General features: G+C 44.5%; 2 protein-coding genes across 4 annotated transcripts in view; both read right to left on the bottom strand.

The window, feature by feature from the left end:
• FOXJ2 (forkhead box J2) overlaps window positions 1-13,614 on the bottom strand; it is a 584,760-nt gene that overhangs the window by 364,453 nt on the left and 206,693 nt on the right. The gene's annotated exons all lie outside the window — the stretch shown is intronic.
• LOC115457685 (alpha-2-macroglobulin-like protein 1) overlaps window positions 1-13,614 on the bottom strand; it is a 41,971-nt gene that overhangs the window by 582 nt on the left and 27,775 nt on the right. For all 3 annotated transcript variants that reach the window (XM_030187227.1, XM_030187228.1, XM_030187229.1), the window contains 10 exons: window positions 11,725-11,939; window positions 11,398-11,613; window positions 11,021-11,142; window positions 10,795-10,885; window positions 9,374-9,442; window positions 8,927-9,029; window positions 8,205-8,246; window positions 7,736-7,808; window positions 895-975; window positions 624-807 (listed from right to left, as the gene is read on the bottom strand). In XM_030187227.1, coding sequence (XP_030043087.1) covers window positions 8,209-8,246; window positions 8,927-9,029; window positions 9,374-9,442; window positions 10,795-10,885; window positions 11,021-11,142; window positions 11,398-11,613; window positions 11,725-11,939 — 854 coding nt within the window. In that variant the 3' untranslated portion in view covers window positions 624-807; window positions 895-975; window positions 7,736-7,808; window positions 8,205-8,208. The remainder of the gene's footprint in view (window positions 1-623; window positions 808-894; window positions 976-7,735; window positions 7,809-8,204; window positions 8,247-8,926; window positions 9,030-9,373; window positions 9,443-10,794; window positions 10,886-11,020; window positions 11,143-11,397; window positions 11,614-11,724; window positions 11,940-13,614) is intronic.

The following is a 13,614-nucleotide window of genomic DNA, read 5'->3' as shown; positions in this document are numbered from 1 at the left end:
GGAATGAGGCTTTAGAACAATTAAAACAAATGATTTATAAACGTATGTTAACAGGACTGGGCATGGATTAGGGTATGGTTTGAATACTTCTAAAGCAGAGGTTCTCAACCCAGTCAGGTGGATACTCATAATAAATATGCATGAGATAAATTTGCATACCATGGAGGTAGGGCATGCAAATCTATCTCATGCATATTCATTTTTTTGGGGTATCCTGAGTACGTGACTGGCTAGGAGTATCCTCTGGGTTTAGAAATTATGTCCTAAAGGAGAGCCTGGTGCTTGGACTCACTTCTAAAGATTGTTAAAATGTGGCTCTGATGTAGGAGAGATCTAGATTGTAAGCTCTCTTGAGCAGGGACTGTCCTTCCCCATGTTTAAACTTGTACAGCGCTATAGAAATGCTAAGTAGTAGTAGTAGTAGCATTGATTTTGTTTTCCTTCCAGGAAGAGCAAAGAATTCCTTGGACTAAAGATGCAAGCTTTTAACCTTTGTTGTTGTTTTTATAATTTGGTCTAACCTTTTTGCCCAGAAACACCGCGCGGGAACCTGTACAAAAGAAAATAAATTCTAGAGACATACACATACATTGAGCCTAGGGAAAATGAGAGACAACAGTTACCTTGTGTCAATGGTGTGCAGGACACAGGATAGGGAGAACAACGTACAAAGCCCCGCATTTCACGAGCACCTGCAAATATATAAACCATAGTGTTGGTTGCATCCACACGTCTCTGTTTTCTGCTCTGCGATGGAAACTATGGAACTCTGACTGCTGGGGGTCCAGTGCGACTGTTGGTCCAGGCCTGTGAGTGGTTGACAGGGAAAGAGCATTTTTAATACAGCACAACCATAGAAATGATTAAGTAAGCAACACATAGAAAGACACAAACCTTGTCCCAAAGAACTTTGAGGTGAGCAAAATGGTACAGGAACACTGCGATAGGGCCCATAGGTCCCCCTTGCTGGGTTCCCTGTGCAAAGTAGAAGCACAATGTCAACGTTGCAGATACAAAAAGTTGATGGAAAAGATTACAAGTGAAAAGGGGCTCGAGTCGAGTCTGTGGCACTAAGCCATGACTAAGCAGAGGTTAGTACATAAGTATTGCCATACTGGGAAAGACCAAAGGTCAATCAAGCCCAGTATCCTGTTTCCAACAGTGGCCAATCCAGGTCACAAATACCTGGCAAGATCCCAGGTTAGGTGGGCTTAACAGTGTTTAAGTGCTGCCCTAGCCTGCATTTCTACGTCACCAAATTAAAAAGGAACCAACCATGGGGGGAAAAATGATTTAACAATGAAATAAATATATTAAATCCATTTACTATCCAGAAGATTAAAAGATTGTTCTGATAAGTGAATATTCTGCCATACGATTGCTCCGCCGTGAGCTGGAAAACAGGGCGTGGACTCCAGTACAAACAGGGGTTGGGGTATAGAAAGCAGGAATCTGCTATTTGTAAGACATGCCCTCGATTCATGCTTTCATCAGGATTTGCTTCGTTTTTAACATTGTGGGGGGTAGAAGGAATGGTTTCATCAAATACCCTTTGCTCATATTAACCCCCTTTTCTGCTCTCCTCTTCCCCGTCCCAGGTTCAAAAGCTGCGAAGCCCTCTTCGACATTAAATGAGGTAAGGGACAACTTCTGAGCACCTCAGAGGTCACAGCTGGATGTCAGAACGAGGCTTATTTTTCAAATGATCAGCCCTGGCAGTGTCCCCTGTCCCTGAGAGTTTACCAATGCTTAAAGGCTGCGCTGCAAGCAGAGGAAAGGATGAAGAAAACTGTGCTTTAGATTTTCTGAGGAAGCCACAGCGGGGAAAATCTAGAAATTAGTTGCAAGATTAGGCGCCACAATGGGGCCAATTCTGGGCGTGCTGAGGACAGTGGTTCTCTATTATATGAAATTTCTCCTGACGTTTGTCACAGACATCAAGAAAACCAAATCCATATGTATTTTCAAGAAAATTACAAGGAATACAGCCCTCCAGGATGAAAATGCTGGAACCTTCCTCAGTTCTTACCCACATTTTCGACTTTGCTTATTTTAAACACACTCAGCACAGAGCATCAGGTTACACGCTGATGAAAACGTTGCAGATTGTTTATTTTTAATTATTCTTGGTATTTCTGGAAATTCCAGTATTCCTTGAGTCTCATTGAAACTGTAAGAAACAGCCAGGCCATTCGAGCTCACGTTTCATTTATTTACTCCTAAACCTCTCTGATTCTTCATCCTGCCATGAAGCCTCAGTCAAATTCCATTTTGGATTCACTCCATGGGTCACGGCCACCTTCTCGTGGCTTATATGTTCACAAGCATAGGAGCTAGGTTTGTGGGTGCTAGTTGGCACTGAGGGACCCCCCCCCCCGCCCCCCTCAGTACTGAGCAAGCTCCTTCATTTCTGTCCAAGGAGGGGTCGTTTCTTTTGTGTTTGGCGCTCCCAATCATTTTGGGAGTGGTCGGTTTGTATGCTCACAAATGAATGTTTAGTCATTTCACCAAGGAATGGTGCACTGGCATTGAGGAAAAGACTCTGAAACATGGACTGTTACTTGGTACCTTTTGAAAATTCTCAGAAATGATGCACGAGTCTTGCTGTGCAGTCAGATTTGTAACTGTTTTGTGTGTCTCTATGTGTTCACATTTAATGTATATGTTATTTGTTTTTCTTTCCTATGGCAGGATGTAGCCTACACAGCCCTCACTGTGTCCACTCTGACCTCAACTCGCTCTGCCCCTATCTAGAATATTTTGTGGGGACAACTGAACTGTTACAATCCATTTGCTGCTGTGGGGTCCTTCCATGTGTCCCAGTGCTCTGTGATGTACCAGCTCAGAGCTGCTCAGTTTTACTGGTTTCATGTCACATTTCTCACTTGGATACTGCAGAGAAAATATGGAAAATTAAGCACAGGATGTGTTCTGTGTTGGCATTACAGAGACTTTTTCTGGTGATGAAGGTACCTCACGATGCCTAAGTGTGTCTCTCTCTTTTGAAGTATGTGGCTCGGGTATGTTCAGTTTTACTGGGATATGTGTTTTTTTTTGCTTTTGAGTTACTAGAAAGTGACAATGGAAACAAAAAAATACGTTGATCTCAGCTAATCAGTTATTGCATCAGTGCAAAGATCAGAAGCTTATGCCATAAAAGGAACTCCACTGCCTCCTTTGACCAACTCTTGACACCTACTTCAGAAAGAACAGCTGTTCCAAGCTGTTGTCATCATGCCAAAGCTAGTCTGTTATTTTATATATATTTGAGTTGTGTTTATGAGTCTCTCTTTCTCTCTCACTCACACACAGAGTTTGTAACTGTCCACATTAGGAACCATGAAATGTGATTGATGAAGCAATAAAATTGTTTATTTCTTGGATAAAGATCCCAGAGAGATTCATTTTATTGAGGGAAGCCCAGGAATACCAGTTCTTCTAACCACTCCTTCATCCATATACTGGATGGCTCACTGCCCATGCCAGCCAAGAAAGACTAATTCAGTCCTGGTTTTTTTCCTCCTTGCCCTTCCCGCTGATAAGATACAGTACTTGAACACACAGCTTCCTGATTTTCTTAGGGAAGCAAGAACTGTGAATCCATGATAAATTGAGAGTTGGAGAGAATAAAACCAGTTTAGGTAGACTCAGGTGAGCTGAGAACTCCAGCATTCTGGAGGGGGGAAGGGAGAGGGACAAAATAGTCCTACAAAGACAACTCCAATCTGGAAAAAAGATGGATTCACAATCTATATCATCTGTCTAAAACCCTCATCTGATCATCGGTTCGGACGGCCATGCAGGACAGCTTACGCTCAGCATAAGCTCATAGTTCCAGAATGACCCACCTCAGAGATATCCACTTTGAATATTATCATTTTAATTATCAGCAAGCGTTGGAGTACAAGGTGAATAATTATTCATACCTCACAGGTCACAGAGTTTCTCTTCCCTGACAACTAACAATATAATTTAATAGGGGCAATTTATATCCCCACTTTATCCAGTTACCTGACATAAGGAAGTTTACAATCAAGCAAATAATAATAATGAAAAAATATTTTGAGGGAACTGAAGGAGGAATGACATATCAACATAGGCGCCCGGTATAAGAGGTTTGGACAGGCTAAGCCTCCCCTGCTGTGCTCTGAGAGGTTTAAATTGTTGATTTACCTCCATCCTCACAGCAGGAGCTGCAGTGAAAGCCCTCTAGCCTTGTGTAACAATTGTAGAAATTGGTTTATGGTTTGTTTACCTTACTGCTGGGAGAGCAGGGGGAGGGGGGGGGGTTGGCTGGGTTGCCAGGGAGATATTTAAGGAGGATGACTTCCTGACCTGCACTGAGGACAGATAGCAGCAGAACGGATACTGGGCCAGCATGATCAGAAAAAGTCACCAGACAACAAAGGTAGAAAAGATCATTTTATTTTCATTATAGTGTTTGGAATATGTCCACTTTGAGAATCAGGTGCTCAACATTAAAAGTTTATATTTATTTACTTATTTATGGCATTTTATCCCACATTAAACATGAATTAGGGTGTTTTGTGGCTCTACATGAGAATTGTGATATTATGATCCCTTGTTTCATATTGTTGACGGTCTGCATTTTCCATATGGGTCATGGTATGTTGGTGTATTAGGTTCTGCCCAGTGTAATACAGTAAGGTTCTGAGTGTGTTTTTGCACAAAGTTGTGCATAGTGTTTTGCAGTTGAGCAATTGTGGTTAGAATATGCTTTGAGCAACCACTTTATTCTTTGACATATGATACATATCTAAATTTAATAAAAGGTATTAATTGTGACTTTTATTTTTATTTATTAATTTTTTTCTGTGTGTTATCAGACAATTATGGATTTAAGGTTCACCCCTGGCCCCACCCCTAACCCCGCCCCCTTTAGCTTCCCCAAACAGTTGGGCCACCGACCGCCTATGCATATCAAAGAGGGTGGGGAGTGTTACACCCCTGTGGAGGACTGGGTGAATTTTGTGTCAAGAGGAGGGTGATGTGTGGCATGTCTTATGTTGCAGTTCCAGGCTGTCCACAAAGGAGACTACTTTCCAGAATGATTAGGGGTGCTAAACGCAACCCAGATGACTCCTTCGTGGACACAGTGAAATATCTTGCTCAATATTGAGGGTACTAAAATGCCCACTGCACAGATACTTAGGTCTCTAGACCAGGGGTTCTCAGCCCAGCCCATGACACAGCAAGCCAGTCTGGTTTTCGAAGAAATCCACAATGAATTTGAATGATATAGATTTGCATATAATGGTGCTGTGCATAAAAATTTATCTCATGCATCTTCACTGTGGGTTTCCTGAAAACCTGAGTGGCTGGGTGTAGGCCTGGGACTGGGTCTAGAACCCCTGCTCTAGAGTCAGCCACACATCCAATATCAAGCAAAACCCCACTGGCAATTAATAAATTCTTCAAAGCTGTCTTCCCAAAACTGAATGGAGTGGGACATGTTGAATCCTCCCCTCCCCCCCAAACGCCCCATTAATGTAAGAAAATTTGTGTCCTCGGTTCACAAGCACAGGGGTTCTCAACCCAGGATATATCTATCCAGTCAGGTTTTCAGGATACCCACAAAGAATATGCATGAGAAAGATTTGCATGACAACCTCCACTGAATGCAGATCTAGCTCATGTGGGAATCCTGAAAACCTGATTAGCTGCGTGTGCTGACTGGGTTCAGAAGCACTGTGGACTGTCATTCTCATTTGTACCCGTTCTCAATTCTAAGCTTAGTTTTTAGATGAGGAATATAAATGAATTAAATAAATAGATACAAAGGTGCGGAGAAAATCGACCTCATTTCTGGGCAAGTGACTTTTAGGACCTATATCAGTGATTCCCAAAACTGTCTTGGGGAAGCCCTCAACCAGCCACAATGAATATCATGAGCTTGATTTGCATACACTGCCTCCTTGGTATGCAAATCTATCTCATGCATATTCATTGTGGATATCCTGAAAACCTGACTGGCTGGGGAACCCCCAGGACAGGTTCAGGAACTAATGACCTAAATGGTGTAGGACAGTGGTTCTCAAACCTATCTTAGGGGACCACCGGCTGTCAGGTTTTCAGACAGATTTATCTGCCTGTCACATCCATTATATGCAAATCTGCCTCGTGCATATTCATTAAGAATATCCAGAAAACCTGACTGGCTGGTGGATCCCCCAGGACAGGTTTGAGAACCACTGATGAAGGGGATATGCCACACGCATCTGGCCTTGTTATTTCTCACTCTTAGCGAAGAAGATGCTCTTTGATAAGGCCTGCTTTAAGGCATCCTTGATGCTCTTGTTCCGCCGGCTGTAGATGAAGGGGTTCAGCAAGGGTGTCAAGACGCACTAACTCACTTAAGCACTTACTTAAGCACTTACTTCAGCATCACAGTATGGATGGGATATAAAAGGGTGCATACATAAGTATTCCCATACTGGGACAGACCAAAGGCCCAGCAAGCCCAGCATCCTGTTTCCAACAGTGGCCAATTCAGGTCACCTGGATTGGCCACTGTTGGAAGCAGAATGCTGGGCTTGATGGACCTTTGGTCTGTCCCAGTGTGGCAATGCTTATGTACTTAAATACATGGCAGAAACCCAAAGAGTAGCAACATTCCATGTAGAACCCCAAAGAGCAGCAAGATTCTAGAATTCTAAAGAATAACAAGATTCCATGCAGAATTTCAAAGAGCAGCAACATTCCATATAGAACCCCAAAGAGCAGCAAGATTCTAGAATTCTAAAGAATAACAAGATTCCATGCAGAATTTCAAAGAGCAGCAACATTCCATATAGAACCCCAAAGAGCAGCAAGATTCTAGAATTCTAAAGAACAACAAGATTCCATGCAGAATTTCAAAGAGTAGCAACATTCCATGAAGAACCCCAAAGAGTAGCAACATTTCATGTAGAACCCCAAAGAGTAGGAAGATTCTAGAATTCTAAAGAATAACAAGAGTCCATGCAGAATTTCAAAGAGCAGCAACATTCCATGTAGAACCCCAAAGAGTAGCAACATTCCATTCAGAATCCCAAGTACATAAGTGTTGCTATACTGGGACAGACCGAAGGTCCATCAAGCCCAGCATCCTGTTTCCAATAGTGGCCAATCCAGGTCACAAGTTACCTGGCAAGAGCCCAAAACAGTGCAATACATTGTATGCTCCTTATTCTATAAACAAGCAGTGGATTTCCCAACTCCATCTTAATAATGGCTTATTGACTTTTCTTCCATTAACTTGTCCAAATATTTTTTTAAACCCTGTTAACCTAATATTCTCTGGCAGCAAATTCCACAGCTTAATGCCTCATTGTAGCTTCTTTGTACACATGTACAAAGTTCCACAGTGGCAACAAATCAATTTAAAATATTTCCACATCTCCACACATGGAATCTGACCATTAAATACCCTGATTGTATAACTGTGGGCTCTCCCTACCCAAGGGTTGCGAACATCATCCACATCACCTGCCTACATGGCAGCAGCCACCACCGCCCCCCTGCCAAAATAATTCTACTGTGGAAAATGTCTCTTATTGTGTAAGACAGAAGCATAAAATAAATTCACAGACAGCAGCAGCTTCATCAAACATTTACTGAGAGAGAGAGAGAGCAACAATCCAGTGTAAAGTGAGAACAGTCACATATCAGAGCAGAAGAGTTAAAGATGAGCAAAGATCAACATCATAACCCCCCCCCCCCACTCCCCCATCACAATTCTCTGCCACTACTGCTGGAGTCACGTCTCCTGACGGGAAGATCCTATGCAAATGAACACCAGCAGTCTCCTGAGTGAAAAAAAAAAGAGGTGACACTCGTAATGGGATTTCATATACTGCCTTTCTGGGGTTTCTATTTATTATGTCTTGTATGCTCACAATCTAAGTTTTGTAGCTGGGGCAATGGAGGGTTAAGGTCACTTCCGCAAAGTCACAAGGAGCTGCAGAGGGGATCAATCCCAGTTCCCCAGGTTCTCAGCCCACTGCACTAACCACTAACCTACTCCTCCATTTGAATGTCTGAGCAACCACAGAATTCTCCCTCCCCCACCTATTAATCTCTGAATTACCCCATTATACTTCTGCCCTGTCACCTGGGTAGTCACAGAACTCCTGCCTCCCCCCCCCCCCAACACAGTTTCTCCACCTCTCTTAGCCACAGGCTCTGTTATGACTCAGTCTTACCTATTCAGCAGAGGGCGCTGTATTCCATCACTGCGTTGTTCTCTGGAATAGAAAGTGAAGTTTAGCTGGCACTGCCATGCTACAGCCTATCATGGTCTCTAGTCAGGTGACAGATTGTAGTGAAGCCCAACGGGTAGTAGATACAGGAACCAGAAGAGTGGGGGGGGGGGGGGGGGGGAGGGGGATGGGTCTGACAAAATAAAATCAAACCTCAGGGACAAATGTTTTCCACATTCTGCCCATCACAGATCTTTTACCTACACCACAGCACAGATTGGTGGGGTGGGAGGGGAGCTATGGGACTCTCCCAGAGGGCCAAAGATTCTCCAAGTACTGGGGGGTCCCATGGCTAGGGGTTGTGAAAGAAAAAGTGCCAAGTCCAGGAAGCCACACAAATGGATCTTTTCTGAAGTCCTAATCCCCTCCTGGATGAGAAGCAGCAAATGAGCATCTTGACTAGAAAGTGTCCACCTGCCACACACGAGCTTCACCCATAAATCCCTCACCTCCCCCCCCGTATCCTCCCACATACACCACGTGTGCCCACGTGCCTCACCCGGCTGGCAGTAGTTGTCCTAATCCCCTCCTGGATGAGAAGCAGCAAATGAGCATCTTGACTAGAAAGTGTCCACCTGCCACACACGAGCTTCACCCATAAATCCCTCACCCCCCCCCCCCCCCCGTATCCTCCCACATACACCACGTGTGCCCACGTGCCTCACCCGGCTGGCAGTAGTTGTAGACTTTCACCAGTGCTGGCTGTAGGTTACCCACCAGGATCTTTCTTGTCATTGGGAGAGGGTAAGAGTGAGGAACACAGTCCAGCTGCAGGAAAGAGAGGAAAAGAATCAGTCTGTAATTTTCTTACCCCTTTGGGTTTTAACGGTAGCCAGGAAACAATCAACTTACAACACACTACAGCATCCCCTAGTGAATTCTCTCTTTACACCCAGCACCTACCCCCTCCCCCCCAATTGCCCCCTCACATTTTGCATTCATCCCATCAATAACTGACCTTCCCCCACACCATCACATTGCTCTCACCAAGCCCTTCCATCAACGCACTCCCCTCCCCCCTTCCACTCTTCTACCAGCACACATCCCTTTCTCCTCCCCATGTCTTTGCCCCCCCCCTCCCGCTTCTGTGACCTGATCATTGCGACTGTCACCTTGTCCAAATAAATAGAGACTGCGGCATCTTTGATTTCCACCATCTTCACAGACGGCCCCCGTAAGAGCTAAAAAAAAAAACAAAATCAGAAGGGTCTATATGAGCCTATGGTCTCAGAGCTGTTACTCTAAGGAGTTTCTCTATAAAAGTTGAGAAGAGGCCTGGGTTATCTAGGATGATTGTCCCTATGAGGGGAGAACTAGGGGACAACAGTGGGGTGGTTGTTTTTCAATAAGGAACTGGTGGAAAAGATGAATTTGTCTCTTTATCTCTCCACACCAGACATCACTGTAGAAACCCAGGCCAAAGTATCGGCCTGCTTATCCGACATTGCTGCCTGGATGTCCAACCGCCACCTGAAACTGAACATGGCCAAGACCGAGCTTATTGTCTTCCCACCAAAACCCACTTCTCCTCTCCCTCCGCTCTCTATTTCAGTTGATAACACCCCCATCGTCCCCGTCTCATCTGCCCGCAACCTCGGAGTCATCTTCGACTCCTCCCTCTCCTTCTCTGCGCATATCCAGCAGATAGCCAAGACCTGTCGCTTCTTCCTCTATAACATTAGCAAAATTCGCCCTTTCCTCTCTGAGCATACCACCCGAACTCTCATCCACTCTCTCATTACCTCTCGCCTCGACTACTGCAACCTACTCCTCACTGGCCTCCTACTTAACCATCTATCCCCCCTTCAATCCGTTCAGAACTCTGCTGCGCGTCTTATCTTCCGCCTAGACCGATATGCTCACATTACCCCTCTCCTCAAGTCACTTCACTGGCTCCCGATCAAGTACCGCATACAGTTCAAGCTTCTCCTACTAACCTACAAATGGACTCGATCTGCAGCCCCTCCTTACCTCTCTACCCTCATCTCCCCTTATGTTCCTACCCGTAACCTCCGCTCTCAAGACAAATCCCTCCTTTCAGTACCCCTCTCCACCACCGCCAACTCCAGGCTCTGCCCTTTCTGCCTCGCTTCACCCCACGCTTGGAATAAACTCCCTGAGCCCATACGCCAGGCCCCCTCCCTGCCCATCTTCAAATCCTTACTCAAAGCCCACCTCTTCAATGTTGCCTTCGGCACCTAACCACTATACCTCTACGCAGGAAATCTAGACTGCCCCAACTTGACATTTCGTCCTTTAGATTGTAAGCTCTTTTGAGCAGGGTCTGTCCTTCTTTGTTAAATTGTACAGTGCTGCGTAACCCTAGTAGCGCTCTAGAAATGTTAAGTAGTAGTAGTAGTGTCTCTTTCTCTCTGAAAAATGTATCTCTAAGGCTAAACAGGTGGAAGCAGGATTCAGCTTCTGTCTTGGGGATATTCAGGGATATTTCCAAGAGGACCATAATAGGGACAAGATGGGTTTATAGTGTCGAGGCTGCTTCTCAGAGGAGAACAGGGGTTCAGTAGGATTTTACCACTTGCTCCATGTCGTCTCCAGGGCTGTACCCTGACAGCATCCCCACCTCAATAACAGCCATGTTGGATGCATTGCAGTTCCCGTTGTACCTAGAAAGAAAGAGGGGCAGCGATACTGCAGTGAGAGAATAGATTAGGAAGCCAGGGCTGTTTTATTCATATAATTTATTTCTGCATATCGCTTAGGCAGAAATACTCCCTCCCGAGCTGAACCCATCCTTGTACCTGACATGGATAGTGAGGAACAGGAGTCCTGTAGAATTGGCACAGTCCTGTGGCTCTATGCTCAAGCTGAGAGAAAAGGTCGCGTTGCTCATTGGAGGAGGGACGTTGTACCTCTGGGTTACCTTTATGGAGAGAGAAATCTATACAGTAAACCAGTCAGATGGGAAGAGGGAGCTGACATGGGAATCAGACAGCGTCAACATCTGTCAAGGTAGGACACCTGGGTTCTATTCCTGGCTCTGGTTCAGGTTGCATTGGATGCGGAGGCTTTGGGGCCCTAACTCCAGCCCTGATCTACTCCTCAGACTGAGTCCCATCCTGGCACTGGATGTGGCATTTAGGGAATCCTAGAAGAACACCCTCTGAAATTCACTCACCTGCACAAGCACGCATCCAGTGCCGTTCGCCCGCACCTCGTAGCTCCCGGGAATCTCAGTGAGAGACGCTTGCTGTAGCAGTAATCTGTTCCTGTTATCTACGTGGAAGGTCGTCTGGAAGCTGTGGGCGGAGGTCACTGTCACTGCGACCTCTCCATCCTCAGTGAAAGTCAACGCTGCATACTTGGTGACGGCCTGGAGTGCCACCATTGTGTCCTGGGTGAGAGAACAGAGCCATTGAAAGAGATTAATGTGAGAAATCACCCTCCCAGCCTCTAAGAGCAGAGACTCTGAGCCTCCCAAGACCTCCCAGGCTCTGGATGGTACCTGGGTAGAAGAATAAGTCCCGTAGGCATTCTGCTGCCTGGTCAGCCACCTCACGATGGCAGATGCTCTTCCGATGTCGATGCGTTCTAAGTCTGGGTCCGAGAGGACAGCAAGGAGTACATAAGAAGTCAACTCCTCATCAAAAGAGAATGGCTGAGCCCAGTATCCCTCGTTCTCTGCAGACCGGGTGTTGTATTCCCAGTGAAGCTGCCCATCTGAGGGGTGAGAAACAGAGGTCCTTTTACTGACCTTAGCATGAGGATAAATCATCTCTAACTCTGTTCACACCAATCCCAGCCTGAGAGCGACAGGTCTCCTTTAACATTACACACACTGTTTCCAGTCTGAAAATGGAGCAAGTCTCCTTTAATATAGCATATTCCAATTCAGGGGTGGGATTGTCCAGTAGCAATGTTAGATGTTTGGGTACATGGAAGACAGTTTTCCTGCCCACAGAGCTTACAGTGTAATAGCTAATCGAGGAAGGCAATGAGAGACACCAGGCTTTTTATCATAGAAAACATGGTTAAAATCAAGAAGATTATATGAGCAGGAGAGTCAATGTTTCAGACTAAAAAAGGTGATTTAAAAAAACCCAATAAACTAGCTTTGAATATGCCAGAGGAGCCAGACTCCATGATGAGAGGCTGTTCCAGGTAAGGTAATGATGCAGAAACAGCAGAGATAAGAGCAGCCGGTCGGTCCCATGGATAGTGAACATGTTAAGGAGGTGGGATTTAAGGATGAACTGCAGAGTAACAGCACTTTTCAGTAAAAAGGTAAAGTGGGAACCGTACAAGGAAACGGATGGGGAGTCATGTAGTGACTTGAACAACAGGGGTTTCCTGGTCATTAATAGTGTAGGTAAGTTTTATAGATGGTTCGCTGGGAGGTCTGTCATGATTCTGACTGTAGTCAGATGACTGAGTCTGGAAAAGTATGTTTTTACACTAGTAGCTCAAGGTACAGTAAGTTATTTCCTTATTCCTAGAGAATTCAATTTATAACTGAGGCAAGGTCCCAAGAATTGTCAATGGGATTTGAACCCTACTTCCATGGTTCTCATGTTGCTTTAACCATCCTTCAATTAAAGAGAAAAAAAACTGAAAATACAAAGACGAAAGAATAGTAACCGGAAAAAAAAAAAATCCAAAGAGCAAAATAGGAACCGAAAAGGAGAACATGAGGGAAGACAAATTCAGTATTTCCTAAATATCTATTCAGAAAAGTTAGATGCCAGCCAAAATCATCTCTGCCTTTAGAAGTAACAACACTCTCAACTGGGTTAAATCAACTTCTTCAAATAACTGAACATTGTATATATAATATATAATGATGATTTGCATTAGCAAGTTTTCTCAAGAGCTGTAAAACTGTATTTGTATAAATAAGTGTATGGTGCAGGGTGAATGAGTATGAATGTGGAAGTCAATGATAAATTGGCTAAAAATCTGTAGAAAGTGATTTTGTACTAAGGAATAAATAAGTGTGGAGCATAACTGGTTGAGTTGGATATGCCTTTAGAAGTAGACGCAAAAAGTGTGAGAAGGATTCTGGTGATACTCAAGAGAAAAACTATGTATTTTAGGTGAATGTAGAAGATCCAAGAGTCCAAGATGGCCCCAAGGCTTATTGCTAAAGAGACTGGAAAGATAAAGGTGTTACAGAAATAGGGAGAAAAAAAGGAAGGGAGAATGGATTTGGAAGGAAACATCTCAAGGTCTGCTGTGGCCATGTTTGTGGCAGTGGGACATCCAAGTGGCAATATCTGACAACCAAACTAAACTTTGAGACTAGATCCTGGTTGAAAGTTTCTAGTGCCAAGGTAGATCTACCAAACATCAGTATAAAACCAGTCATGAAAACCTTGGGAGGAGTAGAGAAGAACAG

The sequence above is a fragment of the Microcaecilia unicolor genome, chromosome 14, assembly GCF_901765095.1.
Source record: "Microcaecilia unicolor chromosome 14, aMicUni1.1, whole genome shotgun sequence".
Lineage (NCBI taxonomy): Eukaryota > Metazoa > Chordata > Amphibia > Gymnophiona > Siphonopidae > Microcaecilia > Microcaecilia unicolor.
Note: the sequence above shows the minus strand (reverse complement) of the source record. Positions and strands in the feature narration are given on the sequence as shown.